The sequence below is a fragment of the Passer montanus genome, unplaced genomic scaffold (genome assembly GCF_014805655.1).
Source record: "Passer montanus isolate IOZ18808 unplaced genomic scaffold, ASM1480565v1 scaffold8, whole genome shotgun sequence".
Classification (NCBI taxonomy): domain Eukaryota; kingdom Metazoa; phylum Chordata; class Aves; order Passeriformes; family Passeridae; genus Passer; species Passer montanus.
Window position 1 is genome coordinate 4,310,596 of NW_024373256.1, and position 27,591 is coordinate 4,338,186.

A 27,591-nucleotide genomic window follows, 5' to 3' on the forward strand; every position below is an offset into this window, starting at 1 on the left:
CTGCCCCGTGGTAGTTGTGTTTGTTTTTGATTGTGGAAAGGGTGAGAAGGAGGTATTCTGCACTTCTCCAGAGCATGTGTGAGATAATTTAACATTGGAAGGGCAGCATATAAATTCTGGTAAACTTGATGTGACTCTGTCAAATCCACAAGCTGGAAAGCTGCTTAGGCTTCCTCAAAATCTGAACCACTTGTTCTCATCCTTGGTGTACAGTTTGTTTCTGCAAGTATTAAATGCAGAACCATAAAACTAAGGTTCATAACATAAGGTTCTATCTGAACCTACAGTGATATTGGATGATCATTTTTCTTGACTTTTTAAAGTAGTTGCTTCATTTCCTCTCTGAAATCAGCATGCTTGAGAAAGAGCAGGTTGGCACCACCATGGTGAGGAAGGTGCTGTCCAAGTGCTGCTGCTCTCCTGCAGGGCTGAGGTTGGTTTTCTGCCTCTCTGCAGCAGCTGGATGCCACAGTGGCCTCAAAGCAGTGTCTGTTGGTGCTCTGTGCTCAGTCTGTGCCTGGCAATGCAGATACAGCTCCCAGCAATCCAATTCCAAGTGTTGGTATCCACCTGGGGCTTCCTGCTAGCACTGATTAAAGGTTAGCCCTCTGGATAGATCCTGTCCTATCCCAGCTGTGTGTCACACACACCAGAAGAGCCAGAGCAGCTGTCCTAGTGGGGAATGAGGCTGTTCTGACCCTCTGCCTGCCCTGGGAGGCAGTTCTGTGGCTCTGGTTGGGTGCTGAGGCAGCGAGAGGTTCCAACCAGCAGCAGGTTTGGTCTGTCTGAGTACTTGGAAGGGGACTGTTGTCTTCCCAGCTGAGAGCTGTTAACTCTGGTGAATTCCAGCTGTGCCTAGAACATGGCTCTCTGGGTTCCCTCAGTCCCAGGGGGCTGTTTGTGCTGCGAGTGCTGCTGTGTGCTTGGCTGTTCCCTAATGGCTCACAGCAGGGAGAATGCTGAGCCAGCAGAGGCAGAGCTGGTGAACAGGAGCTCTCCAACAAAATGTCTCTAATGAGTCTTCCCAGTTGCTCCAGCCACAAAGGTGCAGGAATGCTTACCCTGGATTTTTCCATTAGTGCTTCAGTTCTAGTCCTTACCAGTTTTGATTGGTTTCTGTGTAAGGGGAGTTGCCCTATAAACCATCTCACCCCAATTAGGTGACCCTAATTCTCCCAGAAGGGACCTCAGCTCCAAAGGTGGGGAGAAAGCTTTGTGGAGAGGGCATCAGAAAGAAATGGGTGCAAATAAATGGTAAAAACTTGTTTTATCAAGTGCCAGTAATAGCACTTTCCCCTGGTGTGAAAGTGCAAGGTGGTAATTAGGCAGACAAATTAACATTCCTCCTGAGAACCTGAAGTCTAAAAAGGGCTCTTCTTATGAAGTTCCTGTAATTAAAGATGACTTGGTGTAGTTAGATTATTCATTTCTGAGGATGTGATGTGAATGGCTAGTGCTCATCTTTCCAGCCTGCTGTCTGGGTACCCAGAGGGTCACAGTGTGTGTGGGTATGACAGCAGGAGGATCTCATCACTAGAAAGCACACAGATCCTCTCTGTGTCAGATTAATGCTCTGATGTTCAGCATGTGTAAATGCAGAACACTTTTTTTTTTGCAAGCAAATTCAAAATTACACTTTTTTTTCCCCTGGTTCTTCACCTAGGTGTCCAAAGTTCACGTGATTCTTGCACACAAACAATGGGAAAGCTGCTCTCCAGGCTTGAATTTCTGGAGTCCTGCTGAAAAGTGATACTGAAGTGTGTGTGCAACCTGCAGGAGTTTAGATCCCACTGTTGTATCTGTGGGAAAAGACAGAAATCCTGGCGTGCACCTCTTCCATCTCCCTTGTGCTCTTTGAAGAGCTTGTGGAGTTCTGTGTCCCCCGTGGGTGTCTGTGGGTGTGATATCACTGGTGGTGATAGTTTTAAGCTCACAGTGCAGTGTTTTCTTGACTTAAATAAGTGGGTTTCTTAAAACTATTGAGTAGCCAAGTGGCTTTTTAAGTGCAGTGTTGAAAACAGGAGCAACTTTTTAGATGGCCTGTAAGACTGTGATAGATTGATTTTTAAAGATTTTATTAAAAAATATGAGTGAGAGGGAAAGCAGAGAAGAGGTGGTGGTAGTGAAGGTGACAGGAGACTGGCCAAGGCAGGTTTGGGAGGAGGAACTGAGGGTGGGATAGTGTGGATTTGGGAGGGGAGAGGGGTGTGTACACTCAAAGGAGAGTGCAACAGAAGCAAGACTGGCAGAAATAGGCATGGCTGTCCTATGGAAGCATTGAAAATGTGTTGGAGTATCTTCAGAGGGTACTAGGGTGGGAAAGAGCTGTGTCACTCAGGAATGCTGTCCTTGCATCCAGGCTGTGTGACAGAAATGCATCCATTGGGAGATGATTTTGTCATCCTGTGCTGGGAGATGGATCTGCTGTATCTTAGGCCACTGTGCCTTCCAGGGTGTGTGCAAGAAGCCTTGTGATTTATCATGATCTCAAGGACTTATGCTGCTGGGTTAAGATGAGTTGATCTATTTTTATTTTAAAAGAATGCTCTTAAATAGAAGGAGCCCCTCTGTTTCCCTTTAATCATATAAAACATAGTTAAAAACTAGTGTAAATCCTTAAATCTGCTTTAAACAATAGCAACTCATATCAGTGTGTGTGGGCAGGGATTTGAAACAACTATTGGATTTGGATGAAGCCAAATGCAAACAAAGCTCAGCAGCAGCAGTTCCCCCCTGGCTGCCCTTCAGCTCTGCCCCCTCCTCAGGCACAGCTGCCCCCAGCCCAGGCTTGTGGGATGGGTTTCTTCCCTCTCTACCCTGATGGAGAGGGAAAAAGCCACCAAACTGCATGGCTTGCTCCTGGGGAAAGGACTGGCTGTGTGAGTGGTCCTTGCCCGCTCAGGGTGGGAATGCAGAGCTGGCTAATGCAGGGCAGGAATGGAATAATTAACACTTTGTGTGTAATTTGCAGTGAATGTGTGAGTCTCATGTCTAGAGGAGTTTATTACTTGGATGAAATGGCTTTTATCCCAGTTATTGTGCTGTAGGGTTTTATTTCAGGAGCTGTGGCTGTGCCTGGAGGGTCAGGGCAGTGGGAGCTGTGGTTTTTACTGGGCAGGATGGGAAGATTATGGAAAACTGCCAGGGTGGATCTGCCTCCAACGGGGCAACGAGTTTAAAGTCACTTGTTTGTATTGCCAGCACTTCATCCTGGTACCTGTGAGTGAACTGGCTGCTCTGTGCACCCTCCCCAAGGATGAAGTGTCTGCTGCTACTTCAGAGTGCTGTTTCTGAGTGTTTCCCACCAAAACTGTGCTGCTGTGCTGGGAATACTGAGAGCCAAGCAGCAGATTTTGGGCATTTACCAAGTCTTTGCAGAAAGAATAAGCTTCCAGTAGCTGTAAACAGGCTGAATAGAAATTGCTCGCTAATTAAAGGGGTCAGGTCTGCCTATTCAATGTCCAGAATGTTCTGGAATTTATTTGGTGCCTATGGCAGAAACAACTGTTAATGTTTTCTGCAGCTCAGGAGGCTGAAAGGGTCTGTGCGAATTTCTTTGCTCTGATAAGACAAGGAGAAATCCAAGCCATGGTTTTGTAATTTCTGTGATGGGGTGCTGAGTTGCCTTATCCTGGGCATGGCTGTGCATCTGTAATCTCTCTGTTTCAGGGGGAGGGGGAGTGTGTCTTTTTTATCCCTTCCACCCCCGTGCACCCCAGGCATGTGTTATCAAGCTCTGATAATAGCTGCAACCAGAGGAATGCAGAGGGCTTTTCTCTCTTTAGTTATCAGCATAATTTGCATTAGGAAAATGTTTGAGGAATGGTGTTCCTGAAGAAAGAGGCCCATTTATTTTATTATTGCTGAATATTTAGTTACATAGCTGCTGCCTCTCTTTCTGTTTATGAAGGCTGCCTCTTGTCCCTAGAAGACTCCTCAGCTGAGGTTTTTATGGGCCAAGCTCTCTATAATTTATGGAGATTCAATTGCTGGAAAAAGCATGAGGCTGACACAGATTTTCCTGGTGGAGCTGCTTCCAGATCATGATCTTTGCTTCTATTTCTTGTCACATACGAGGAGAAATGTGACCAGATGAGAACTGCATTGTTCTGCTCACCCTTTTGAAGCAGAACCCAGGAAAGGAGGAATGGATGTGCCTTCCTGCAGGAGAGGAGCAAGAGCAGGAGGAGTACACAAAGGTGTTGTGAAGGAACTGAATGTTTCATCCCGAATAAGTTTAGGTTTACAACAGGATCATCACCACCTCCTTCCTTTGCACTGCCACAAACACAACCTTGGTGTCTTGAGAACCTTCCTAGAAAAAGTCCTGGGTGCTCTCAAGCTAAATATAACATGGGAACAGAAAAACTGTGTCTTGGTAAAGTTTGTTTGCCCTGAGTTTAGTTGTGTGATCCCTTCACAAGTTCTTTCCTCCTCTATTATTAGGAAATATGGGCTTGGGCAGAGGAACTGTGAGTTCCTGCAGTGATCTCTTGATAGAAGAGGTATTGCTGACTTGCATGAGATAATCCTCTGCTTGTAACTCATTTACAGGATCTTCCTCCTTTAAGTGAGGCTTAAGCTAATATGGTTTACTTCATAATTGGGGCAGACTGATATGTGTGGACAATTATAGAAAATCAGCTGATAGGTGGTAATTTGCTAAGCAGCTGGAGTTGAATTGTGTCTGCAAGCTTGAAATTTGCTTGCTTTAAAAATAAATAAGCCTTTTGTCCCAGTAAGTTATTATGCCTCCCTTCCCAGTACTCTAAATCAGTGTGACACAAATGTTTCTAATGGGAAGATAAATCAAGATAATGTTCATAGATATTTCACAGGGTAGAGAAGAGGGCATGGAAAATGTATCTGGAGGAACCACCACCATGGGCAAGCAGTCAAAGCAAGCTCTTTGTGTCCTGCTTTAAAAGAATGTAACAAAATTTCATGTCCAGAGAAGGCATCTAGCACAGCAATGGCAGCTCTCACAGGAGCCACTGGCTGGATTTCTGGTTCTGAGCTCCCAAACAGTTCTCCAACAGATTTTCATTATTTTACCATAAATGAAATATGCTTGTTGTGTTCTGCTCTTGGCCCTGTGGGTGCTGTATGGAGAGCTGCTGGCTGTGGATATCCACAGGTGCAAACTGAGCAGCAGCATGACCCCAGCTCCCTTCGGGAGGGAGCACCTTCCCTTTTTGTGGAAGTCCTGGTGTGACTCCCAGTGCTCTGCAGCCGTCAGCCCTGTGTTACCCACTTGCCTTTTAGCTTTACCTCTGCCCTTTGGTGCTTTTCTTCCCCTGCAGTGCTGGAATTGCTGTGGGCTTCTACGGGAATGGGGAGACCAGCGACGGCATCCACCGGCTGACGTACTCGCTGCGCCACGCCAACCGCACCGTGGCCGGCGTCCAGGACCGGGTGAGCACCCCAAAAACACTCACTCGGCACCTCTCCTCCTGAACCTGGCTGTGCCCGAGGCTCTTCCTGTTTTCTCTCTGTATCTGGGCTCGGAGATTGTGCTAAAATTTCCATTAGTGGCGGGGTGATTTCTTCCGCTCGTCTAAAAATAACAAAGCGAGCGCAGCTTGTGAAGTGGAGCCTTCTCTGCTAGGCTCGAAAACAGCTTGTGATCAGCTCTCTCTTCCCCACCCGGAAGAGGAGGCAGGCCAAAGTAGACAAGTCTTAGTAAAATGTGGCATTTGAGTGCCACTGGTTGTTCCTGTGCTGTCTCAAATTTCATGGTTTCATACTGCAACCCTGATGTTTGTAACCCTGCAAAGTGTGTGCATGTGTTAAGGCTCAGCTGAGGTGCCATCATTGCAAACAATCTCCCTTACAGATGCTTTTAAGTTGCTTTTGAGGGGTAAGCAGTCTGAGCCTCTTAAGACAGAGGACTGGTAATCTGGAAGCTGTCCATGACTTGCTAGGAAGAATGAATTTCCCTTTTACTTCCTTGGCTTCCTGTACTGTAATTTTTTTAAACATTTATCCCCTTTTTTCTTTCCCATACTGTAGGTACTGGACACTGCAGTGGCCCTGAACCAAACAGTGGAACCAAACTTGCTGGTCCTGGAGGAGATGTTCAAGAAGCAGACAGACTACCTGCAAATTGTCCAGAAACTGCAAAGTCTCTTGGATAACCTGGTCAGGCAGACAACTGAGATCCCCTTCTGGAAGAATGACGAGCTGTCTCTGGAGGAGCTGGCAATTCAGATTGACCTCTATGACTGGTACAGGTGTGTAGCATGCTGTACTGTAGTGGTTGTAGCATCTGCTTTGGCCTGTTTTGCAAAAATTATGTGCATGTTCTGGGTGGCTGAGCCAAAGGCTCTGTTTATTGCTGCAGGTGCTCTTGGCCCACAGAGCTGATTTGTTTCTTACAGCAGGACTACATTCAGTTTAAATCAAAATGCACAGCTTTTTTTTGTTAAGTAGCTTTATTACCAGCTGATGAGAAATTTATTCTCAACATACAAAATCTGTAGTTTGTGTTCTAGCACAGGGGAAAAAAAACAGCCCCAGGTATAGCTTCTTCTCTGTCCTAATAAGTGCATAAGGAATACATTAAACAGAGTAGAAAATGGCCCTAGTTCTGTAAGTTAATTCCACAGCCTAACATTCCTTTTTATTAAACTTATTAAATAAGGTATTGCATCAGTTGTATTCCACAAAAGAAAATCTCTATCCAAACATGTGGAATAAATAACTGAAGCATTTGCTGACAAATATCTAGGAAGTTCAAGAAGCTGCAATGCTTTTTCTTCCACTGATGATGACCAGGGTGTGTAACATCACACTAGAAAACACTAGCAGTGTCATTTCTCAATAACTGTTTGTGCTGAGTGTGTTGTGTAAATGTTTTTACCTGCCTCAACTTCCAATCCCACAAATACCCAGAGCTCTCTGAAGATTAATCTTTGGAGGTGGTTTTGGGGAAGAGAAGGACTGTGTTTTCCCCAGAAGTCACAGCTCCTTGATCTGCTTTTTACACACCAGTTTTCCTTTGCAGACCATGTTTTTGTTTGCTGCAGGTGGCTGGGATACCTGGGCCTGCTCCTGTTCAATGTCCTGATATGTTTGCTGGTGCTCTTTGGGCTCATTAGAAACTCCAGGGCCATTCTCATGGGGTAAGTCTTGATCTGGGGTCAGGGCATAAGGAAAGTCAGCTGAAAGCAAGTGTCTGCTAGTGGGAACCTCTACCTGTTGTTAATTGATATCAAGGACATCTGAAATTGAACATCTTACATTTCCTCTGAGCAGAGAGACATTGTAGACTGTAGCTCTGTGGAAATCGTTGGGGCTTCACACACAAGAGATGTTTACAGGAAGGTTGGTTCTTGAGGTCTAAAATCAAAGGTGAGGAGTTCATCCAGGCTGTCTGCTTTCCACTGGGTGGCCTTGGAAGCCTCCATTTGCTGGGAGATAATAATGTGAACATCCTTCCTTAAAATTACAGGCTTTAAAAATCTGCCCTGAATTCCCTGCAGCTGGGAAGGCATTTGTTAATTGATGATAAGCATTGCACGTGCCTGCACAACCTGCAGCATTGCCTTCTGGGTCTCTATCTGCTCTTGTTACCTGGGGCTGTCACACCTGAGGAAACATTAAACTGAGAACAAGCCAGTGATGAGAAGGAGTCTTGTTGCCATGGTACTGCAATGTTAATGCATGTCTGTTTCTCAAAAGCACTGAAAATGCCCCATTACAGGAAAAAAACTCTTCCTCTCCCTGTCTTGTAGCTTGGCATATTTGGCAAAGAGCCTGGTATCATAAACACAGTGACAGTTTGATTACTGACATGGCCAAGGTTTATCCTGGTTCGTGGTGGTGCCATTAATAATTGGAATGTGTATCCAGATTTATTATTTACCAGATGATTTCATACCTGGCAGGTTATACAGACAAAAGTCCAAGTGTATGCACAGATGGCAGACCCAGGGCTTAAATTAGAATCTCATTCCCTGTTAGCCAGAAGTTCATATTAAGGCATTCCCTAAAGGGAGCACATGGCATAAAGAAACAAGTGTATCACAGCCAGGCAAGATGGTGAAATGCCAGTTTTAGATCTTTTAGCCAAGCAATCAGTTACTGACCCAGTCATCTTCATTTAAAAGAAAACAACAAATGTGTCTTATTGATTAACATGCTCAGCTGGAGGCACCAAGCTGTGTTGTCCTTATGTCATAAACCCACAGAACCTTGCTGATCCATGGCTGATAATTTTTGCATCCATTTGGAAAAGGCATAACAAAGTCTTTAGTGTCTCATTTCAGAGTGCAGCACAGATGTCAGTCTGGTGAAACTCCCTTACTTCTGCAAGATGAGGCATAGATCCATTCACAGAATAGGGATTATTTGGAATTAAAATAAGTTAGTAAACTGAGGGATAAGGTTTGGTTTTTTTAATGGAAACCCATAGGTTTACTTTTTTAAAGCTCTAGTATTCAGTGAGACAAATGTAGCAGAAAAAAGATGTCCCTTCCTGGCAGAGATGGTTGTACTGGGTTTGAATAAAGAATGTCTTGGTTATGAACAGGTTTTTGTATTGTTCAGGGTGTGGGTGGGAAGGGATCTACTTATGTTTCAAAGCTTGAGGGAAAAAGCATCCCTAAGAGAACAGCCAGTGTCTCTTCACTTTGAAGAGAGAAACAGATAAAATGAAACTGCTTATTAGTCTGCAGCCCTGTACCTGAGGGAGTTGAGGAGCATTATAGCCTAAATATCTCTACCACTCATACTGACAGCAAGGGTGAAGAGCTAATGTGCTGGCTGGGAAGAGCAAAAGCCTTTTCCATGAGTGTGTGCTCCTGAATGTCACTGAGAGCACTGCTGTGCCATCCCTCTGCCTTGTGTGTGCTTGACAGCAGACACGTCCCACGATTTCTGTCAGTAATGAGGTCCAGCTGTCAGAACAGAACTTTAAATCTGCAGAGATGGACTCACAGGGCAGTGGGGAGCACCTGAACTGCAGTTCCAAGCTGTTTGCCTGCAGGTGACTTTCTCTCCTGGAGCTATGTGGGATGCTTGGGTGCTGTCCAGATGCACCAGCTTGGAACCAAGGTGTCCTAACAGGGCTGTGTTCCCACCCTCCATCTGTAGCCATGCAGTGCTTACACCCAACAACCTCATTTATTGTAGGCATAGGAGAAATTTCTCCAGTTTTGCATCAGTATGGTTTTGTGGGGTTTTCTTTATTTAGCATATTTTTCTTTGGATATCCTTGGACCTGGAAAATGAAGTCTAGAATGGCAGCAGTGAAAGTGATGGGACTGTAGTCAACCTCCTGCCAATCTGCCTCCCCTACAGCCACCTCTATGTCTTTGTGCCTTTGGTTTCCCTGCTAGAAGCAGGGAAATACTTTGCTTCCCTACTTCTCCCTTCCCCTGCAGCTCTAGGGCAGGTACTGCAGTAACCAACAGCTGGATATGAACTTCTCTGGTTGCTGCTGTCCATGACATCTAAAATAGGATTGTTTATCTGAACATACAGTCAGTGGTTGATAATTTCTTGGGTTTGGTAACTTCTTTGGACTCCAAATAATACATCTTGTGAAAGGAGCTGCTTGAAATCAGAGCTGCTGCATCTACCATCTGTCTGTCTCCCACAGGGTGTGCTTGCTTGGGGTGTTTGCCCTGATTGTCAGCTGGGGATCCCTGGGCCTGGAGCTGGCTGTTGCTGTGGTAAGTGGCTGACATCCAAATCCCATTCACCCTTTGCTGCAGGTTTAGCAGACACCAGATTAATGTTGTGCTGTGCCTGTTTTACAGCATCTCCTGATCTAAGTAATTGTCCTAGCAATTTCCATCTAGGAGAAGTCCAGAGCTGCTCCTTCTCCATGGTGTGGTGGCTCAGAGTCCAGCCCTGCTGTGGTTGTGTAAAGCAGTGCTGCTGGGGATGCTGATGAGAGACCTCAGCATCTGAAACACCCCTAAAAGAGAAAGTTCCCTGATGTTAACCTGGCTCAACTGCTCTTTGATGCTGATGTGCTTTGATATTCCTCTTGCCTTTTGTCTTCCATCTGTCCAGGGCTCCAGTGACTTCTGTATCAACCCTGATGCTTACGTCTCCAAAGTGGTTGAAGAGAACGCAGTGCTCAGTCCTGGTGAGTGCTGGGACTGGCTCTGGCACAGGGTTCTGCAGCTCCAGCTGTCACACAGGAACACAGCAGTGACTGAGAATTTTAGGCTGTGTTTGAAACAGGGGAGCTGGCATACAGTGGGAAATAAATTTGTGGAGCTCTGGAAAAAACAGCATTCTGGTCAGAAGTGTGCATGTGTGCATCAGAACCACCTTCAGAACCTTTCTCCTGCTTTGACCCTTAGGTGGAAATAACTGATAAGATGGAATAACAGAAGACCCCAGATTATTGGATTATTTTGCTTTAAATGTAGCACTCTTGGGGCTTGTTCTCCTCCCTAAGTGACAGAACTGTGGCAGTAGCAGTGTGCAGTTTGAGTTGACATTTTTAAAACTTGCTCTTGGGTCTGTATTCCTGAATCTAGCATACCTATTTTTTTATCTGTTATCAACAATTTATATATAATTTTTTTCTCTTGATGGTGGCTGTAAATAGTAGCCTCTTTGGAGGGTAAGTGAATGGAAACAGCCACAAAGAAGTTTGAATTTCCCTTTCCATTATAAATGCAGTATTTTGACTTCTTTGTGTATCCTGTTCCACTTAAAGCATGTGCCTGCACCTCAGTGGCTTCCAGCTGAAGCACTGATGTATTTGGGGCTTGTTGCTCCTAATTTAGACTGAAATGGTTGGTGAGGTGAGAGGTGCCTCCAATTTGAACCTCAGTGGGGCAAAGATGGCATTCAGAACCATGGCTTAACAAAAGGGTGATTGGGTGCCTGCCAGCAGAGATACAATAAGTGCTGAAAAGAAAAAGTATTTTTAGGACTGAGTTTGCTGCTTAGTTTACAAAGTTAACTTTTTTCCCCTGCCTTCTCTCCTCCAGTAGTTCCTTTATGTAGTTCTGTGTATGATAAAACACAAATAGGCAATGACACTGATTTGTAAAAGGAGTGACTTGTGTTTTTTCTGGTTCTTATTTGGTGGAACCAGAGAACTTTTGCTCTGTGCTTAGCCAAATGCTGTCTCTCAATGTGAAACTGGTAGGAAATTATGTATGTAGATATGGCTGAGGATGCAGGGATTGGAAACAGTAAAGAACATAAATGTCTGGAGGCAGAATGCAGTATAAAATAATATGTACAGGTTGAACTTGCAACCCTACATCTTATTTTTGGAGTGCCTTATTTATTGATTTTTGTGGGAAGGATAGAGCCAGGCAGCTCTCTTGGCAACAAAGGAATGTAGTGAGGGAAGAGAATGAGTGTTTGGCATAAGATGAAAATCCTCTTTTGGCTGTGAAGGTGACAAGGATGTGGCTTCAGGTGCCTAGCTGGTTTCCTGGCTCTTCAAGGTGGCAATTGGGTCAGTGAGGCCAAGGGGAAATATGTGATGCTCCTGCCAGCTGTGAGCTGTGACAATTTGGTAACCCAGATTAGCTCTGGAGCGTGTTTGGTGACAATCAGATTGACCCTGGGAGAGCAAAGAAAGGCCCCTTTGTGCTGCTTCTCCATTTCAGCTGTGCTTGTCTGCTGGGCTCCTGTGGTTTTCCATTGATCAGGATCAATGTTCATTGGGAGGCTCACAGGCAGTGCAGGGCTGACATTCCATCCCTCCTCCTGCATTCCCCAGCAGGGACAGTTGGCTCCCCTGGGGAAAACAGGCTCTGCTGCTGCAGCACCACCATGGAACAGTTGTTAAACTCCATAAATAACAGTGAATGGCTCTGAGGGAAATGGGGAAGAGCAGGAGGAGCAGCTGCTGCCACAGGCCTGGGTTGGAAGGGTGGCCCCTGAGTGGGCACTGAGTGTGTCAGTGATGCCTCAGGGCTTAGCTTTTATATTTTTCAGATTCTGTGCTGCTTTAGTGTGTGGGTCTGAGCTTCATATTAGGGGATGGTGAGCTCTCTTCACAGAGCAGGGAGAACAAAACAATTCCTTCTCTAGCTGGGGACCAAGGACAAATGATCCAAATCTCAGGCCCAAGAGCACAAACCATGTGAACTAAAGAGAGAAAAACAAGAAGGATGGGACTTCATAACCTAAAGCTGTAGTTGGACAATTTATTCCAATATGCAAATGGAGGAGAACTTATAAAAGTGTGAGACCCTGTGACTGGTCATGCATTTTGTGACCATTTTTTGGTTCATCTTGGGTGCAGCCCTGGCTGGGCTCTTGTGCTGCCCAAGGTGAATCCACTGAGGCCTTCTAATAAATCCCTGCTTTATTCTTTAGCTCTGTCCAGCCTCTGTTCTAGGTCAGCCTTCACAAGGCATCATCAGCTCCTGCTGCACCCTGGAGCATTGGTGAGCACCTTTCTCCAGAAGGAAATCTCAGAAGTCCAACTTCTGAGCCTGCCATTGCACCAACCAGCTCCCACCAGGCTGGGAGATGATTGAATCTTCTGTCTTCCCATGTGGGTTTTCACTGCTGTGTCAGAGTTATGGAAGTAGCTCTTGGTCCCCAATGTTGAGATCTTCCCGTGCATCTGAGCAGGAAGAAAAATGATGACATGAGGACTGCAGTGTGGCAATTGCACTTTAATCCAAATAAAACCTCTTTAAAAGTTTGGAATAAGTGTTAATATCCCTTGGCTGCAAATTGTAGCAGCTGCTTTGTGATCAGCTGAGCCTGATGTGGGAGAATGAGGAGCTCAGGAGACAGGGACAGGCTGGAGCCAGCATTGATGCTGTCCTCTCAGAGGAAGAGGCCCTGTTTGAAAGCCCCTGGTTCTGGTGCTTTGTGCTCTTTGGGTTGCTGTCTCTGCTTTTTGGGTGGTGTTCTCCAGCTTTAACAGCAGTATAGACACACTAAAAGAGAGTGTGGGTGGCTGGAGGGGCTCAGGTAGGTCTTGGAGGAAGAATCCATGGGGAGTAATTAGATGGGTGCTGCCAACCAACCAGTAATCCTAAGAAGTTTGGTAGTGCTGGGTCAGTTTTGCTCTTTAATCACTACTTTTAGTTGCTGTTGTTACATACAATGTATTCTAAGGTTCTCCATGCTCTGACATTCAGACTGGGACTGAGTCATCAATAAGTGCAGTGTGTTTTGGTGGTGGTGGTTGTAGTTTTCACAGAAAAATAACTGAGTTGAATACTGGGCAACTAGTATGTTAATATTCTTGTTTATGTATTAATTGCTGTTTTCAAATCTAAGTGGAATTAATTGAGCTGAGCATAATCTGATTAAGTGCATTATTGCTGTCATGTTTTTAGCTAGAGAAGCGATGTTCTTGTTTTGCAGATAAAATGTGCTGCATTAAAAAATGATGGGGTGAGAAAAGGGAGGCAAAGAACTTTAATGCAGGTTTTTGGGAGAAGCAAATACTTAAATAATTTTGCAGAAGTGGCTGATGTATGTGCCTAACTCACCCTGTATTCATTAACTGAGATAAAACCAATGGAATTGAACAGTACCTCTATAATCAACTCCTGCTGCTAGTAAAAAGACTTGGTGCAGCCAAGATGTTTATTTTCAAGGCAGGAGGCCATCTCCTAGTCCCATTCTTTTTCACTGATATTATGTTATTATCAGATGACTTGTTGCATAAAATTAAATAAAAAGGCCCAATCTGTCTAAACAACAGGAAGAGCTTTCTCCAGATTCTCTTCCCAGAAATCTGCATGGTGAACAGGCAGTCTCTTATCTCTGAGGGAGCTGTGAAGCTCAGGGGATGGATAACGGAGCCTTTTAGCTGCAGTCCAGCCGAGCTGCCCAGGCTGGATGCTGAGGCTGAGCTGCTCAGATATGAGCAGGAAGGGTTCTTGTCATGCCCAGCCCTAATTGGCCTCCCACTGGGGCAATCTCAGAAGTGCAGAGCTGAACCCACCAAAGGGTGACACCATCAGCATCTCTGTTTCCTCTCCAGAAGAGATGAGGACAAAGCCTCAGCTGGGGCAGTGGGGTCTGCACAGTCATTACCTGAGCCCAGAGAACGCTGCAGGAAAGAGTTTGCCCAAAGAAGTGCTCTTGAGAATCCTGCTGAGCTGATGTTGGCATGGAAAAGCTGTTTTCCTGCCTGCTGTTGTTGGATTCCTGATTAGCAGAAAGCTTTGAGTGGAGGGCAAATAGGAGAGTTGCAAGCTCTTTGCTTTTATTAATACAATAATAGGATGTGTCAGAGAAATTAAATATTATGCAGACACCTCCCTTTGCTGTCAGACTGGTGCCTTGGGGAAACAAAACTCCTGTTGGAGAACCTTAACCTGGGCAAGGAACTCCAGCCAAAAGAGCTGCCTTGACACCACAGGTGCTTTCTGTGATATTGAACCCTCAGAGACAGCCTCATCTGGCTGTATGGGTGAAATCAGCACTGCTAAGAGAACGTTCAATTAGAGATGAAGAAGAGCTGGGAAAAGCTGCTCTAGGTGTGAGGAATTTTTTTGGAGCTAGGCTCTTTTTTTCTCGTTGCTCTCTCCAGACCTCACTGCCTTTTGGCAGGTGCATAATTCCATTTTTGCATTTTGGCTGGGCTTTGAAGTGAGTAGTAGGTCTCCATGGTTGCAGAAGCAATAAGTTGTTCTAGCAGCTGAAGCTGTCTTTAGTAGGAAGCTCTTCTTTCCTTTCTAGGAAAAACAGATTTTGCAAAAATAAAGCATTTTAGGTAGTTCCCTTCCTTGCCTTCTGCTCCCACAATGCCTGTGCACCAGGAGTGAGTCAGGAGGATTGCTGCTAGCTACAGCAGGCATGGGCAGCTGCAGATGTGACCCTGCCTAACCCTTCTGCTATGAACTAGATTGCCTAAAGGCCAGCTTCAAAACTCAGATCAACCTTTAGGAATTTTCCTTGAGAGGAAAATGCACCAGAAAGATAATTATAGAAAGAAATTGCCTGGAGCTGTCAGCAAAGTGCAAGGGATGGATTAGTGTAGCTGCTTTCTGGTTAGAAATATGAGATTTGGTGATGTACAGGATAGCCTCCACCAGGTTTAAAACAGGTGAAGGTGCCTCCTGCTCCTTCCTCTTCCTGGTGGCACGGAGGCAGGGGACATGGTCCTCTTAATTTCCAGGCTTTGCAGTACAGGATCACCTGAAGGCAGCTTCACTGCCTGTTGTAGCCGTAGATTTAAAGCAGCACAGCTTGGGTTCAGTGCAGGGCAAAGCTGCTCCTGATGGCTGTGCCATTTTGGGAAGCACGTTTTATGTGGAGTGTCACACTTGTCAGCAGCAAAGCCAGTGCTACCACAGTGAATCCTTGCTGATCCTGCCTTCCAGGGTGAAGCAAGGCAAGCATTTATTTCACTGTACTGCTTTTTGCTTCACTTGTAACCAACAATCTTTATCCTGAGCTTACAAGCTGCAAACTATGATATCAGGAGCTCTCATCTCTAATCTGCCCACCAGGGACGATCCAGAAGGCCCTCAAGAAACATTTCTAGAGCTCTGCATTAGCAGCATGTCATGCAACTTATTGCACTTAAAAAGCCAGTCTAAACTTGATACCACTGTGGGAGCTTAGGAGAAACTGGTAGTGGTTTGTTGGTTTAAAATAAATAGGTGACAAGATCACAGCTCCTTTGGGTCACCATGTGTGATGCTGTGGGTTGCTGTTCTCTCAGTGCAGGTGTGTTTTAATCCGTTTTCACACAGCCATTGTGTGTGATTTATGAACCAGGGAGGAGCAGCCCTTTCCTTGGCTCAGTGCTTGTGGACAGTCACTTCTGTGGTCTGCCCAAAGCGAGGCACAACGCAGCTCTTGCTGCCCTCCTGCCTGCCCACAATTTGCTAATTGCTGTTTAGAGGCTTGGCTGGGGAGGTGTAAGTTGTCCCAGAGAAAGAGTCGGTGGGAGGGAGATGGAGCAGCTGGAGGAGCTGCCCCAGAGCAGGCTGATGAATTATAAATAACAGCTGTCAGCTTGCATTGGCAGCACACAGGGGCTGACAGGCTGTGCTGTAGCACTCGCTCTCCAGCGGGCTGCCTTGCCCAAAGGTGCATTCAATATTTATGGCAAGCATGGCAGAGTCAGGATACAGGCAGGTCTGCTTCCTTCACAGCTCTGCTTGCTTCTGGTTGTGCCTTTTACTGATTTCTGAGTTGGGACTCATCAGAATAGCTGTGCAGCCTGGAATATGCATTACTGAAAGGCACAGACAGAAGATTAAAAAGAGTGGAGGAAAGATGCTGGTGGAGGGGGAATGCAGATGGTTTGTGTGTTTTAGGGCTTTTGTAGTCTTTCCCATGCCAACATCACCCTTGATTTTGCTGAGCTGGCATGTTCATATTCATCTGAAGAGGAACTGTAAATGTTTGAGCAATAATCTAAAGGTATTTGGATGATCAAGTATTTCAGAGCTTCCTTCCTTGATAACATTATTGAGGATGGCAGGGGAAAGCCTGCTATTTGTAATTGTGTGTGCTGGCAGCTGATGTAGTGTTGTAGAGGGCTCATGAGGGCACCAGGCTGGTTTGAATGAAGAGGAGCACAGCTGTGTCTTCAAGCCTGGAAACAAATGATGTTGTTAGCAGAGCACAGTAACAATCTTATCTGGAGTTTATGAGTATGTCTCCACTGTGGTGTATTGAACTTGCCCTAGACTGATGTCTTCTCTTAGGTTTATGTGATAGATAGTGCCAACTTCTGAGTAAAACTTTCTGTGTGTTCCATCTAACTTTAAGTGGAGCAGACCCATACTGCAGAGCCGGGCTGAGGAACTGGCCTGACTTTCTCCTCTTGTGTCTTCCCAGAGATTCTCCGCTATTACATGACCTGTAGTGCTGGCTACCCCAACCCTTTCCAGCAGGTGAGTGTAAGCACCCCACTCCTTCCACCCCTGGGTCTCCTCACCCTGCAGGGTGTGGGTGAAGTGCTCTGCTGTCAGCATGCAGCCACTTACAGGCTGCTTGCTGTAGGGAGTGCTCTGGCTGGTGGTAAAGCTTTGGCAGCTGCTTCCCAGCTGTGCAGGAGGTGGCACTGTGATTTAGGGAGGAGTTTTTTCCAGCTTTATCACCACCTGCACAGCTTCAGGTCCAAGACACCCCTTAGAATGGCCTGTGTGTAATGTGGTAAGAGCCATGGCTTTGTTGGTGGTACCTCTGTTTACAAGGCACTTGTCTAAAGAGCAGCAGTGTGGAAAAACAGCACCACAATTAATACCAGCTTGGGAAACTCTGTAATTCCTGCTTTGAATCTCTTCTTGAAGGCTCTTTTGGGTTAAACAGTGATAACACTCCACTCCCAAAATGCATTTGCTTCTGTGGGTGAAGGAGTGCTTTCCACAGATGCTTCTTACAAACCTTTGAACATCCAAGAGATTTATCCTAAAGTATAAATGTGAGTCATTATTCTTTTGTGTGGGGGCAGAAGAACAGCACCTGGGCCCATTCCAGACTTTGTCGTGTGCATCAGAGGCCAGAACAGGCCCACACCACCCACCATTTGGCAGACACCAGCTGCTTCACCGTTTATATTTAGGATTTTTTAAAAATCTTGTCTTCCTCTGTTTTAAAAGGTGGGGTAAGAACATTTGGGGCTGTGGTTTGATGCACCTCTGCCATCTGTTGCATTTCTTGTTGCTCTGTGTATTCCCTGACATGCTATTGCATGTGAAAAATCTCATGGTGCTTTAAAGGGATGTGAAGGCTGCACCCTAAAACAAACAACTTCCACTGTTAGCATTGTGTCTTTATCATCCATCTGATTTAGTAAAAAAATCCAGCTGTGTTCTGTGGTGAGAACTTGAGTGCTTTGTGTCTTCTTTCTCCTTCCCTTCTGTCCCAGAGCCAGCCCCAGCTGTGTGTACATTTTTTGTGTATGTATTTTGTTCTTTGTTTGTGGGTTTGTGTTTTCTGGATTTTTTTTCCCTTTTGGTTCTTCCCTTCTCCTCTTTTCTCTGTCTGTACTTTTTCCAGTTTGCTAAAGGTCAAACTTAACCCTGTTGCAGCTGCACTTGTGTCAATTGGGACGTCTTTAACTAGCACCATTCATACAGCTGGTGCTTCAGTGTTTGGGAAATAGGATTTCAGTCTTTTCCCAGGAGATCTGTTGGTCCGTGTGGCCTGAACTGCATGTTTTGTGTTGAGCAGAAGCTGTCAGGAGGTCACAAGGCTTTGGTAGAAATGCAGGACGATGTGTCGGAACTGATGAGGTCAGCGAGCAAAGATCACCCCACCTCCAAGGTAACTCTCCTCAAGTTTGCTCTCCCTGTTCTTTGGGGCTTCCCTCAACTTTGTACAGACCCCAGGATCAGCTCCTGCTAAGCATTCCCTCGCACTAATCCTGGTCTGTTGTTTGCAGGAGTATCTTACTCGGATCCAGGAGGTTTTGAACTCGACAGAGATCAACCTGCAGCAGCTGACAGCTTTGGTAGACTGTCGGAGTCTGCACTTGGTGAGTTTTGGTAACTGGGCTTGAGCCAAGGAAGAGCAAAGGGAGTGTAGAGCCTGTATTAGTTTGGAGTTCCAAAGCTCTGGTGGAAGTTTACAACAGCTTTTTACTTATTGATTATAGCAGAAAGGGGAATGAGAATTTGGATCAAGTTAGCTTTGAGTTTAAAGTTCAGCATAGGAAGGTAGATAACGTGCCTTGAGACATCTACAAGCTGCAGCCATAGAGGCCTTCAGGTTTGGGGTTTTTTGTGTATAGCAAATAACTTGTTGCCTTTGCCATGGAGTGCAGTGCCTCAGAGCACTTGGAGCAGTGTAGCACAGCCTTGCTGTTGTCCTCACTGCCTCTCTAAAGGCAGAGACACAGTTCATGCTTCTGTTTTTGGGCATGGGACACTGTGAGGGAGTTGAAAGGCTTAATGAAAAATATTATATCTTCAGTTGGGTGGATAAGTTTGCCTTGGCTGTTTATTTTTCCTCCTCTTAAAGTCTTACTGTGGGCGGTTGAAAATATTTCTGTGTCTAAATCCAAGCTGGTCTTTGTGAGGGGAAACAAGGGTTAGATCATTTATGAAAAACACTTGAGCCCCTGAAATTAAAATAGAAATATGCTTTAGAAAAGGGAGTGCAATGTCTTTAAGTTGATTCAGAGAGTGTAATCTGGAGAAGGGCTTTTGAGTAAGAGCTCAGTGGTAACTCTGCAGTGATCAGGAAACTGCTCCTTTCTCTCTGCAGGATTACATCCAGGCTCTGACAGGATTCTGCTATGATGGAGTGGAAGGCCTCATCTACCTGGTTCTCTTCTCCTTTGTCACAGCCCTCATGTTCAGTTCCATTGTCTGCAGCGTCCCACACACTTGGCAGCAAAAGAGGTACACAGAGGGTTTGGATCCTGTAGCATTGTAGAGCTCTTCCCCAGTGAAGACTGACTGCTGGATTTATGCCCATGAGCATATGGAGCTCATTCCCCTATGATCCCAGGAGTGTGAGGGATGAGGCTGTATAAGCACAGGTCTAACAGAAAAAAAAAAAAAAAGCTTGTGTTTTGCTCTGGCTGTGGTTGATACTAACATCTGAACCTTATTGCACTGGAATACTCTGTGTGCAGAGCATTCAGTACACTGTAGGGCTGTGAGTCAAGTCAGATGAATTATTATAGCTGTAACGTAGAGGTAATGCTTGAACTATTGCTCTCTCTGTAAAGTTCTTACTCTCTTACATTGCATTGAGGCATTTGTTCTACTATGGGGAAGAGAATTGCAATAAGAAGCAGTTTACACTTGCCTTTGTAGCTTTGCTCATGCTGAGGTGACTGACTTGCATAGATAATGGAAAGCAGGAACTGTCTTGTCAAAAATGTGGGCAGGTGAGGCACTTGCAAATTGGAACTGGTATTAATGATGATAACCAGATTAATCAGTAAGTCTTTAACAAACCTTTGCTTCACTGACTGGCTGCTGCACCACAGGCAGCTGTTAAAATGGCATTGAGTTTTCTACTCTTGCAGAACAGCAAGAGGCTGCAGCAAATTCTCTTCTGTGGTGCTGATTTTTGTGGTAAAATAGAAGGCCCTGAACAACAGCAGGAAGCCAGAGCTGGCCCAGCCTGCAGTGCCCACAGAGAAGTGCCTTGGGAAAATGTCAGAATGGCCCCTGAGAATATGGCTGGTTATTCACCCCTTCCACAGCTGCAGAGACCTCACCACAATGAGCACGCAGCCTGCCTGTTGGAAGGGCAAAGGTTTGGTGGCATCTCCTGTGCTGCCTTCCCTGTGGGCTGCTGCCTGCCCTGCCAACCCCAGCAGGCTCAGGCTGCTGCTGTGAGCTGAAGGGCTCCCTCTTGCATTCTGTGGAGCACCATTTCTCCGCCAGCCTGCCTCTGGGAGGTGGAGGATGTCACAGCTCATTGCCTGTAAGAGACTGTGCAGGCTGCAATCCCTCGATCTTCAGTGCCACCGTGTGGTGCAGAAGCTGCAGGTGATGTTTGGGAGGTTCCAGTGATGGCCATGCTGTGTAGAACCTTTCACTAGCTTTAAGCACAGATTAAATATATTTCAGACCATGGTGCTCCACCCCCTAATTAGGGAGGTGAAATAGCAGTGTGTATTATGTAGGAGGACAGAGGGGCAAGAGAATATTATGGGAAGGCAGAGGGAACCAACTGGCAAACAGTTCTGCTCTCCATTGATTTTAAATCCTGGCATTTTTGAGAAGATAAAGCCTTTAGACACCAATTTTGCAACTTATTCTTTGTAAAGATTTCTGTGATTTTGCTAGAAGCTGAAGCAGACCCTTTGCAACTAGAATGGGACTTCAGAGAAGTCTACAGAGGTTCATCCTTAAGAGCTATTTGGATGTGTCTACAGGAAATGGAAGGACACAGATTGCAGTCTTGAAGGATGTTTCTGTGGGGTGCATGGCACTACATCCCCACTGCCTCTCTTTTTTGTTGTTTGTAGGGTTCTTTAGCTCTGTACATTTTGGGATGTATATCCATCCTTGGCTTGTACAGCTGGGCAGTTGCAGACCCATGAGAGAAGCCTGTAGGGAGGCTGGAGGGGATCACGCAGTGTGCACCTCCAGATGGGATCTGTGGGAGGTCTGAGTCACTGTGGTGTGGGCTGTGTTTCACACTGCCACCCTGAGGCATCCCAAACGGGTACCAGCGTGGAGGATGTGGAAGATGACTGGGAGGCTCCCAGGATTACCATGGTTTCCTGCAAACCCCACATGTGGGGTCACTGTAGGGTTCTAGGAGGAACTTTTTCTCCTTCTTGCAGAGGCTCAGATGATGATGGGGAAGAAGAATCAGCTGCTCAAGGGAGTAGACAGACACACGATAATCTGTACAGAGTGCACATGCCCAGCCTCTATAGCTGTGGCAGTAGTTATGGCAGTGAGACCAGCATCCCTGCAGCAGCACACACAGTCAGCAATGCTCCCGTCACGGAGTACATGTGAGTATCCCCAGGAAGCCTCTCCACAGGGCTTCCTTCTCATCTCTGTTGGCTCAGGTGCTGCAGGGTTGGCACTTCTGACCTAGTGGTAAAAAGCAGTGGAAGGATTTTGTTTTCTGATTGGCATCTAATGGGAGAAGGGAATGGCTTGAAAGCGCTGCGCTAGGAAGAGTTTTGTTAGACAGCATGTTCCAAGGTGTGAACAGCTTTGTGCTCCAGGACTCGGGAAAATGTCTAAAGAAATGAAGTGGGAAAGTATTGTCTGGGCTTCTTATTACACAGTGATTCTGATCACCAGAAGACTTAATTCTTCACACAGAGCAGTCTTGCCAGAAGCCTCCCAAAAGACTGAGAGCCAAGAAAAAACCTGTGGGCTCTTTCTTTCTGTAGTATTTGCAGTCAGCTCTGACATCTGTTGCAGTTTGGAGCTACCTAGTCCAGGTGGGATCTTCAGAGCTTTTTCCAGAAGTGCCTAACCCTGATTACATTTGGACTGTCATCAGGGGCTATCTTTTTTTGGGCTGCCACATCATTTTGTTTATCCCTTTAGACGTTGTCCTCATTTTATCTCCCTTTCTGCCACTTGGCAGTTCTGGTGCTGCAGGGAGGCAGATTTTCACAAGGCCCTATTTTTAAATCACTTGATGTGATTCATTGTGGGCCCTTCTGAGTAAGAATGTAAAAATAGTGCCCAATCTGAGGAAAATTATGATCGTTTTATGCCCTTATCTGAAAAAGGGGATCCATCTGGCCTGTAAGAAAAGCTTTGAGCAAGACTGACCTGATACAGTAGTTCTGGGGGTGAGGATGCTCTGTCCTGTGTCCCCATCAGAGACCCTCCCCAGAGAAGCATGGCACGTGCCCCGTTACCATGTGTGTCTTCCTTTCCTAGGAGCCAGAATGCAAATTTCCAGAACCCCCGTTGCGAGAATACCCCGCTCATTGGCCGGGAGTCCCCACCTCCCTCAGTAAGTCTCTCTTTACTGCTCTTCTCTACTTCAGCAGCTTTGGGGAAACCACGTTTGCCACTCCTGTGTGCTCCCAAGGGAGCTGATTGTGCAGCCAAACACAGGATCTGGCCCATAAATGGCAGCAGCTTGAATAGACAAGCCATGTCTCACCTGCCACAGAGAATAAAACCCTGCTGTGCTACTTTGGACATTGCACAAGAAAAGGCTAAATAAAACTCAGTCAATTAACACTGGTAATCCTATGGGCCCACTCCTGCCACCACTGAAGTGCATGAGTATCTTGATGGGTGACTTCAGGAGGATGATTCACTTGCATGCAGTGTACTTGCTATCTGTGCCATTGATTCCTCAAGTTTAAAAAGAAGCTTGCTCAAACTGTAAATTCAGAGTTACTGCTGAACCTCTCTCCTTAATCTGCCCTAAAGAGATGATAGGATGAAACCTGTATTATTTTTTTGTTGAGATTTTTTTTTAAATCTTTCTTTCACAACTGTTTTACTTTCTTTGAAATCTATTTTTGTATTTATTTTCCTATGGAGGAAAAAAAGAAACTTTCATGGAAGGTTTTGGTATTTGGAGTGGCCTGATAGCCATTTCTGTATGCTGGATAAAACATGGGCTTGTCTTCATGTCTGGGTAAGAACTAAATGAATCTTGCCCTCCCTCACTGGATCCTGTAAACCTGATTTACAGCAGAACCTGGAGAACATGCCATCCCAGTGCTCACTGACCTGGTGGTGTTATTACAGAGGATGAGTAGTAAAATGCCTAATGGTCAACCAGTGTTCAGGTGTAGGTAAAGAAAATATACTCTGTGGTGCCTGGTTCAAATTGAGGGGAAGGGGAGGAAGAGGAGGTTGGCGGATGAAGGAGTAGGAATTGTGGTGGAAATGAGGGCATGCCATTCATGGTTTCACTTCAAGAGGACCAGTTCATCTTGCTGTAGAGGAGGTGGAAATGTGCAGAGTTGATCCTTGTCTCTGTCCTTGGCCAGACCTCTTCCACCCTTCCCAAAGAGGTTTCCTGCCCCCGTGCTCCGGTCGCGAGCTCTGGTCGTGTTATCTGCTCTCAGCAGAGTCCCTGACGTGCTGCACTCCTGGAGTTTCCTGGGCCAGAAGGGCACTGTCCCTCTGCTACTGCCAGGGCACATGTTCCTTCCATGTCCTGCTTCCCCTTGCCCTACAGCTCTTCTGCTTCAGAGAAAGCACATTCCCTTCCACGGGGCTGGAGTGAGGCAGCAAGTTCCCTGGTTCTTCAGTAGCTGTTTGTGTCAGTACCCTGAGTGGGAATCTGAGTCCTGGTGCCTTAGCCTGGGGTTTGGGAGCAGATAAAGGGGTTTTGTTCTTCAGAGTAACTTGGGTTGGCAGCCATCAGTGTGGGCTGTGGGGAAGTGCAGGAGCTGGTGGGGATGAGGGAGCAGCACTACACCCATAGAAAAGGGAGCTTCTGCCCAGATGAGAGAAGGAACCAGGCTACAGGGTAAACGTGTTTCCTGGAGGGATGTAGTAGACAGGCAGGGGAGAGAAGAAAAATGCTTTCTATTCTCATATTGGCAGGCAGCAGGGAAAGGCTTTTCTGGGATTTTTGTATTTGCAGCTCTCCGTAGCAGGTGGCTGAGACCGTACTGAGGCAGAAGGAATGGTAACTTTTCATAGCAAATTGTCTGTGGGAGGAGAGAGACAAAAAGGGAATACCAATGCACACATCCCTGCCTCTTTTTGGGAGGGAGGACAGGGAGATAACCATTCAAGTAGGTTATGTCCAGTGGGCAGACAGAGCTGACCTATTCCATTTAGCTTTCTGTGAACAGATGGTGAAAACTAAGATGTGATGATCCTGCTGCATTGTTTGTCCATTACTTTTCCTGGCTTTTTGTTCGTTTGTTTGTGTTTTTCCTTCTCTCATTCCTTCTGATTTCTCCTTCTTGCCACAGGGACATTCCCTTAGGGTTGTAGAGCCCACCTTGTCGCTGACACACACCACGGTTTCACTTGCTTGCACTGTGTTTTTCATGCACGTTGAGGCTGCACTCTCTTTTTCTCTCTCTTTCTTGCGTCATCACAGTTGTATTTGGCTGCCATGGACAGTAGCAGCCATATGAGCTGGCAGCTTAAGCCCTCGGACAGTGCACGGACATACTGGTAACAGCGCCCGCAAATGGAACAGGTACTGCAAAAAGGTCCTCCTTGCTCAACCCCTTCTCCACTCCCAACCGCTCCCTTCATCCCTGCACTCTTTATCCCAGGCCAGTGCCTTTTATTTCTTCACATTCCTTCCCTCTGCACCTCCCACCCCATTCCCTCCTGCCAAGGGTGAAATTGAAAATCCGTTTTGGTGCAGACTCAAGGAGCAGTATCAACCTTCTAGAGGCTTCTGGTGCACCTTGTGAGGGTTACAGGTGCCCGTGCCTCACAAAAGCCACCTCACAGCAGCTTCAGCTTGGACTCCACACTTCAGAACAGCTTGAGCACCAAGTGCTGAGTGCTGCTCAAATGTAGGGATAACCTTGCACTTCAAAAGCAACGTAGAAGTTCTCCCATCACAAGAAGCCATTCTCTAGAAGTAAAGAGAACCAATCTAGCAGCACTTCAGTCAGGAATGGTTGTCTTAATTCAGCTTTTGGCTCTCCTTGAGCCCTGCTGCTGTTCTGCTTGTCCTTAGTAGTCATAACACCCAAAACCATCAATACCAACCTGCCACAAGCTTGTAGCTCATTTGTAGGATTTTTAATTTCAAACTGTCCTGAAGAGTTACTTAATTGCCTGTCAGATCTGTGTGCAGCTTTTCCTTTTATCCTTACGTTTAAGGTCAGAAAGGAGCAAATTTTTTTGAAAAAGCTTCCCTAAGGGTCCAGATATAATCACTAAGATCTATTTCATTCTGTTTCAAAACCTTTTACTGTTTTGTTTGTTCTGTGTGTGTCCAAATCATCCCATCCATGTTGCACAGACTCTGTGAGCAGGGCCCTCCTAGTGCCATTTCACTGTCTGCATTCCTCGTGGGCTGCAGGTGCCGGTGCTCTCCAAGACAGCCAATGTTTCCTGCCTCATGACAAAGAAAGAGGAGGTGGTCTCCATTTTTGGGGGTTATTAGCTTGCTTAAATAGAGGGTATGATTCAGACTACCAGACAACTCAGGTGGTGTGAAGGACAGTGCTCCTTCAAGGGAACTACAGGGCTGGTTCCAGTGGTTTTGGCTCATGCAGTCATAAATTGCATTCTCTTCCCAGAAGTACATGCCCATAAAGCTGCTGCTGTTCCTTCTTCTCTGCTGCTTCTTCTTCTTCCTCTTCTTGTTGGCACTTCTCTCAGCCTTGCACTGGATTCCTTTCTGTTCTGGTGGTGCTTGGTCTGCATCCCTGCTGCTCCTTGCTCCCTGCCTGCCTGCCTGCCTGGGGACTGCTGGGAAGGGGCTGCACTGAGTGTCTTGATGCCTCTGCCATGGTGCATGATGCAAACAACCTTGTCTGAAGCATGGTGCCAGCACCCTTGAAATGCTCACAGCTTTCTCCAGTCTTAAGTCTTGCTAAGAACTGCTCCTGGGCCTCAGCTTGTGGTGGGTTTTCTGCTTTGCTGTTCCTGTAGGTGGTATTGTAGCAATGTTAGATGGATCTGTTCCATGAAATAAAATATTGGTGAGGGTGGGGAAATTCTAGGGCTTTCATTCTAGACTTGAAATCCCTGGGCTGGAACATGACCTGATCCCCGTCTGCCCTGTCTTCTGTTTATCTATGGTCCCACCCGAGCTTTATGTGGCTGGCTGAAGGGCTATGGAAAAGGCACTGCATTCTTTCAGGGCTTTAAAAACAAACCAAACCAACAGAAGCTCTGTTCTTTTGACTTGAAAGACTTAAGTCCCTTTGAATTCAGAACCCACTGGCTAGAATTAGCTGTTTCCCTGCATCTTTTACCTCCCATACATAATAACACCAAACCCTCTGTGTTTACTGTGCTCTAGCTGTTTGAGATCAACCTTTCAGAACTTGATTCCAGAAGCTTTGGTCTTTATTGCATTACCTGAACAGCTCTGGCAGGAAATCAAAGTCAGGGTAGCTCAAGAGAAATTCACGTGGGTTTTTAACCACAAATAGTAAATGGTTTGTACTCAGTCATGGTTTTATATGGTAAGAGATCTTTCAGTGTAGCTTAGTTAGCTGTGAAATACTCATGGATTTCACAGGAGTCAGTAGAATTTTTGGCCTCTAAAACAAACTGATCATTCCTTAATATTAGGCTTTTTTGCAACCAATGATTCCTTTGTGCCCAGGCTATGTGTGTTAAGTGCCTAACTAGTATGTGCTGGCAAACCACACCTATGAAAGTTTATACCCTCAACAAGGCTGAATGTGAAGCAGAGACTTTTATTTTCTTTGGAGAATTACAAAAATAACCCTGTGTGCAATCAGCTGTGTTTGTTGGAGCTGGCTGGTAAGTGACTGAGAGGTGCTGTGTTGAACAGCACAGGCAACCAGCAGGAATGGTAACAAGAACTCTTTCAGGTGCCCTTCCTGGGGAAGCTGACAGTGAGGTGGAGGTATGGGGTGGAACTTGTCCTCTGTGCTGTTTTTGAAAGGGTAAATGAGGGTGTATAGGCACGTGGGTACTTCCAGTGAGCGTGCTGGAAGAATGACTGAATTGTGCATGTTCTTTAACCTTCTATGAAAGCTCCTCTTTAAAGGAAACTAAATGCAACTTGAACCTGACAGCTGTGGGCCTCAGAGTGGAGTCCAACCCCTCCTTGGTCTGAGTTGTGCTCAGGCTTTCTGTCTTTAGAATCACTTTTTAAAGGAGTTAAAAACATAGTGATATTTTTAAAAGCAACTGAAGACTTAATTACTTTAACTCTGAATAATATAGTTTGGTTTCATATCCAAAAGTGGCAAGTGTCTGCTGATACATCTTCATCTGCTGGCCTGTCCAGATGTTGGGACCTGTGTGTTCCACAGCATCTTTCCTCTGCTTCCCAGCAGAGGATGCAGAGAAGGACTTGAGGAAGGACTGAGCATGTGGAGAAAGCAGCTGTACCTGGAGGGTGATGCTGTGGCTGACCCAGAGCTGTGCTGGGAGAGGTGCACAGGGGACTGTTGGCTCTCTGCTGCCAGGTTTCTGTCACACTTGCCATGGTCATTAAAAATACACTTAACAAAAAGAATAACTGGTTCAGTTCAACTGGAAGGGGTACAGAGGTGCAAAAATCCTCAGTTAAGGAGAGAACATCAGCCCTAACTCTGACTACTCTGAGTCTTGATTTGTTCCTTGTGGTGGATTTGCA

The 27,591-nt window shown here is 46.0% G+C and overlaps 1 protein-coding gene across 3 annotated transcripts in view; it reads left to right on the plus strand.

The window, feature by feature from the left end:
* Positions 1-27,591, plus strand: part of TTYH3 (tweety family member 3) — a 75,640-nt gene that overhangs the window by 40,265 nt on the left and 7,784 nt on the right. Inside the window, exons 3-14 of one of the 3 annotated variants that reach the window (XM_039731855.1) lie at positions 5,304-5,415; positions 6,013-6,233; positions 7,029-7,124; positions 9,605-9,677; positions 10,024-10,099; positions 16,756-16,811; positions 18,094-18,186; positions 18,305-18,397; positions 19,129-19,265; positions 21,173-21,349; positions 22,242-22,317; positions 24,385-24,486. In XM_039731855.1, coding sequence (XP_039587789.1) covers positions 5,304-5,415; positions 6,013-6,233; positions 7,029-7,124; positions 9,605-9,677; positions 10,024-10,099; positions 16,756-16,811; positions 18,094-18,186; positions 18,305-18,397; positions 19,129-19,265; positions 21,173-21,349; positions 22,242-22,317; positions 24,385-24,465 — 1,291 coding nt within the window. In that variant the 3' untranslated portion in view covers positions 24,466-24,486. The remainder of the gene's footprint in view (positions 1-5,303; positions 5,416-6,012; positions 6,234-7,028; positions 7,125-9,604; positions 9,678-10,023; positions 10,100-16,755; positions 16,812-18,093; positions 18,187-18,304; positions 18,398-19,128; positions 19,266-21,172; positions 21,350-22,241; positions 22,318-24,384; positions 24,487-27,591) is intronic. The other 2 variants (XM_039731857.1, XM_039731858.1) reach the window with 2 other exon arrangements.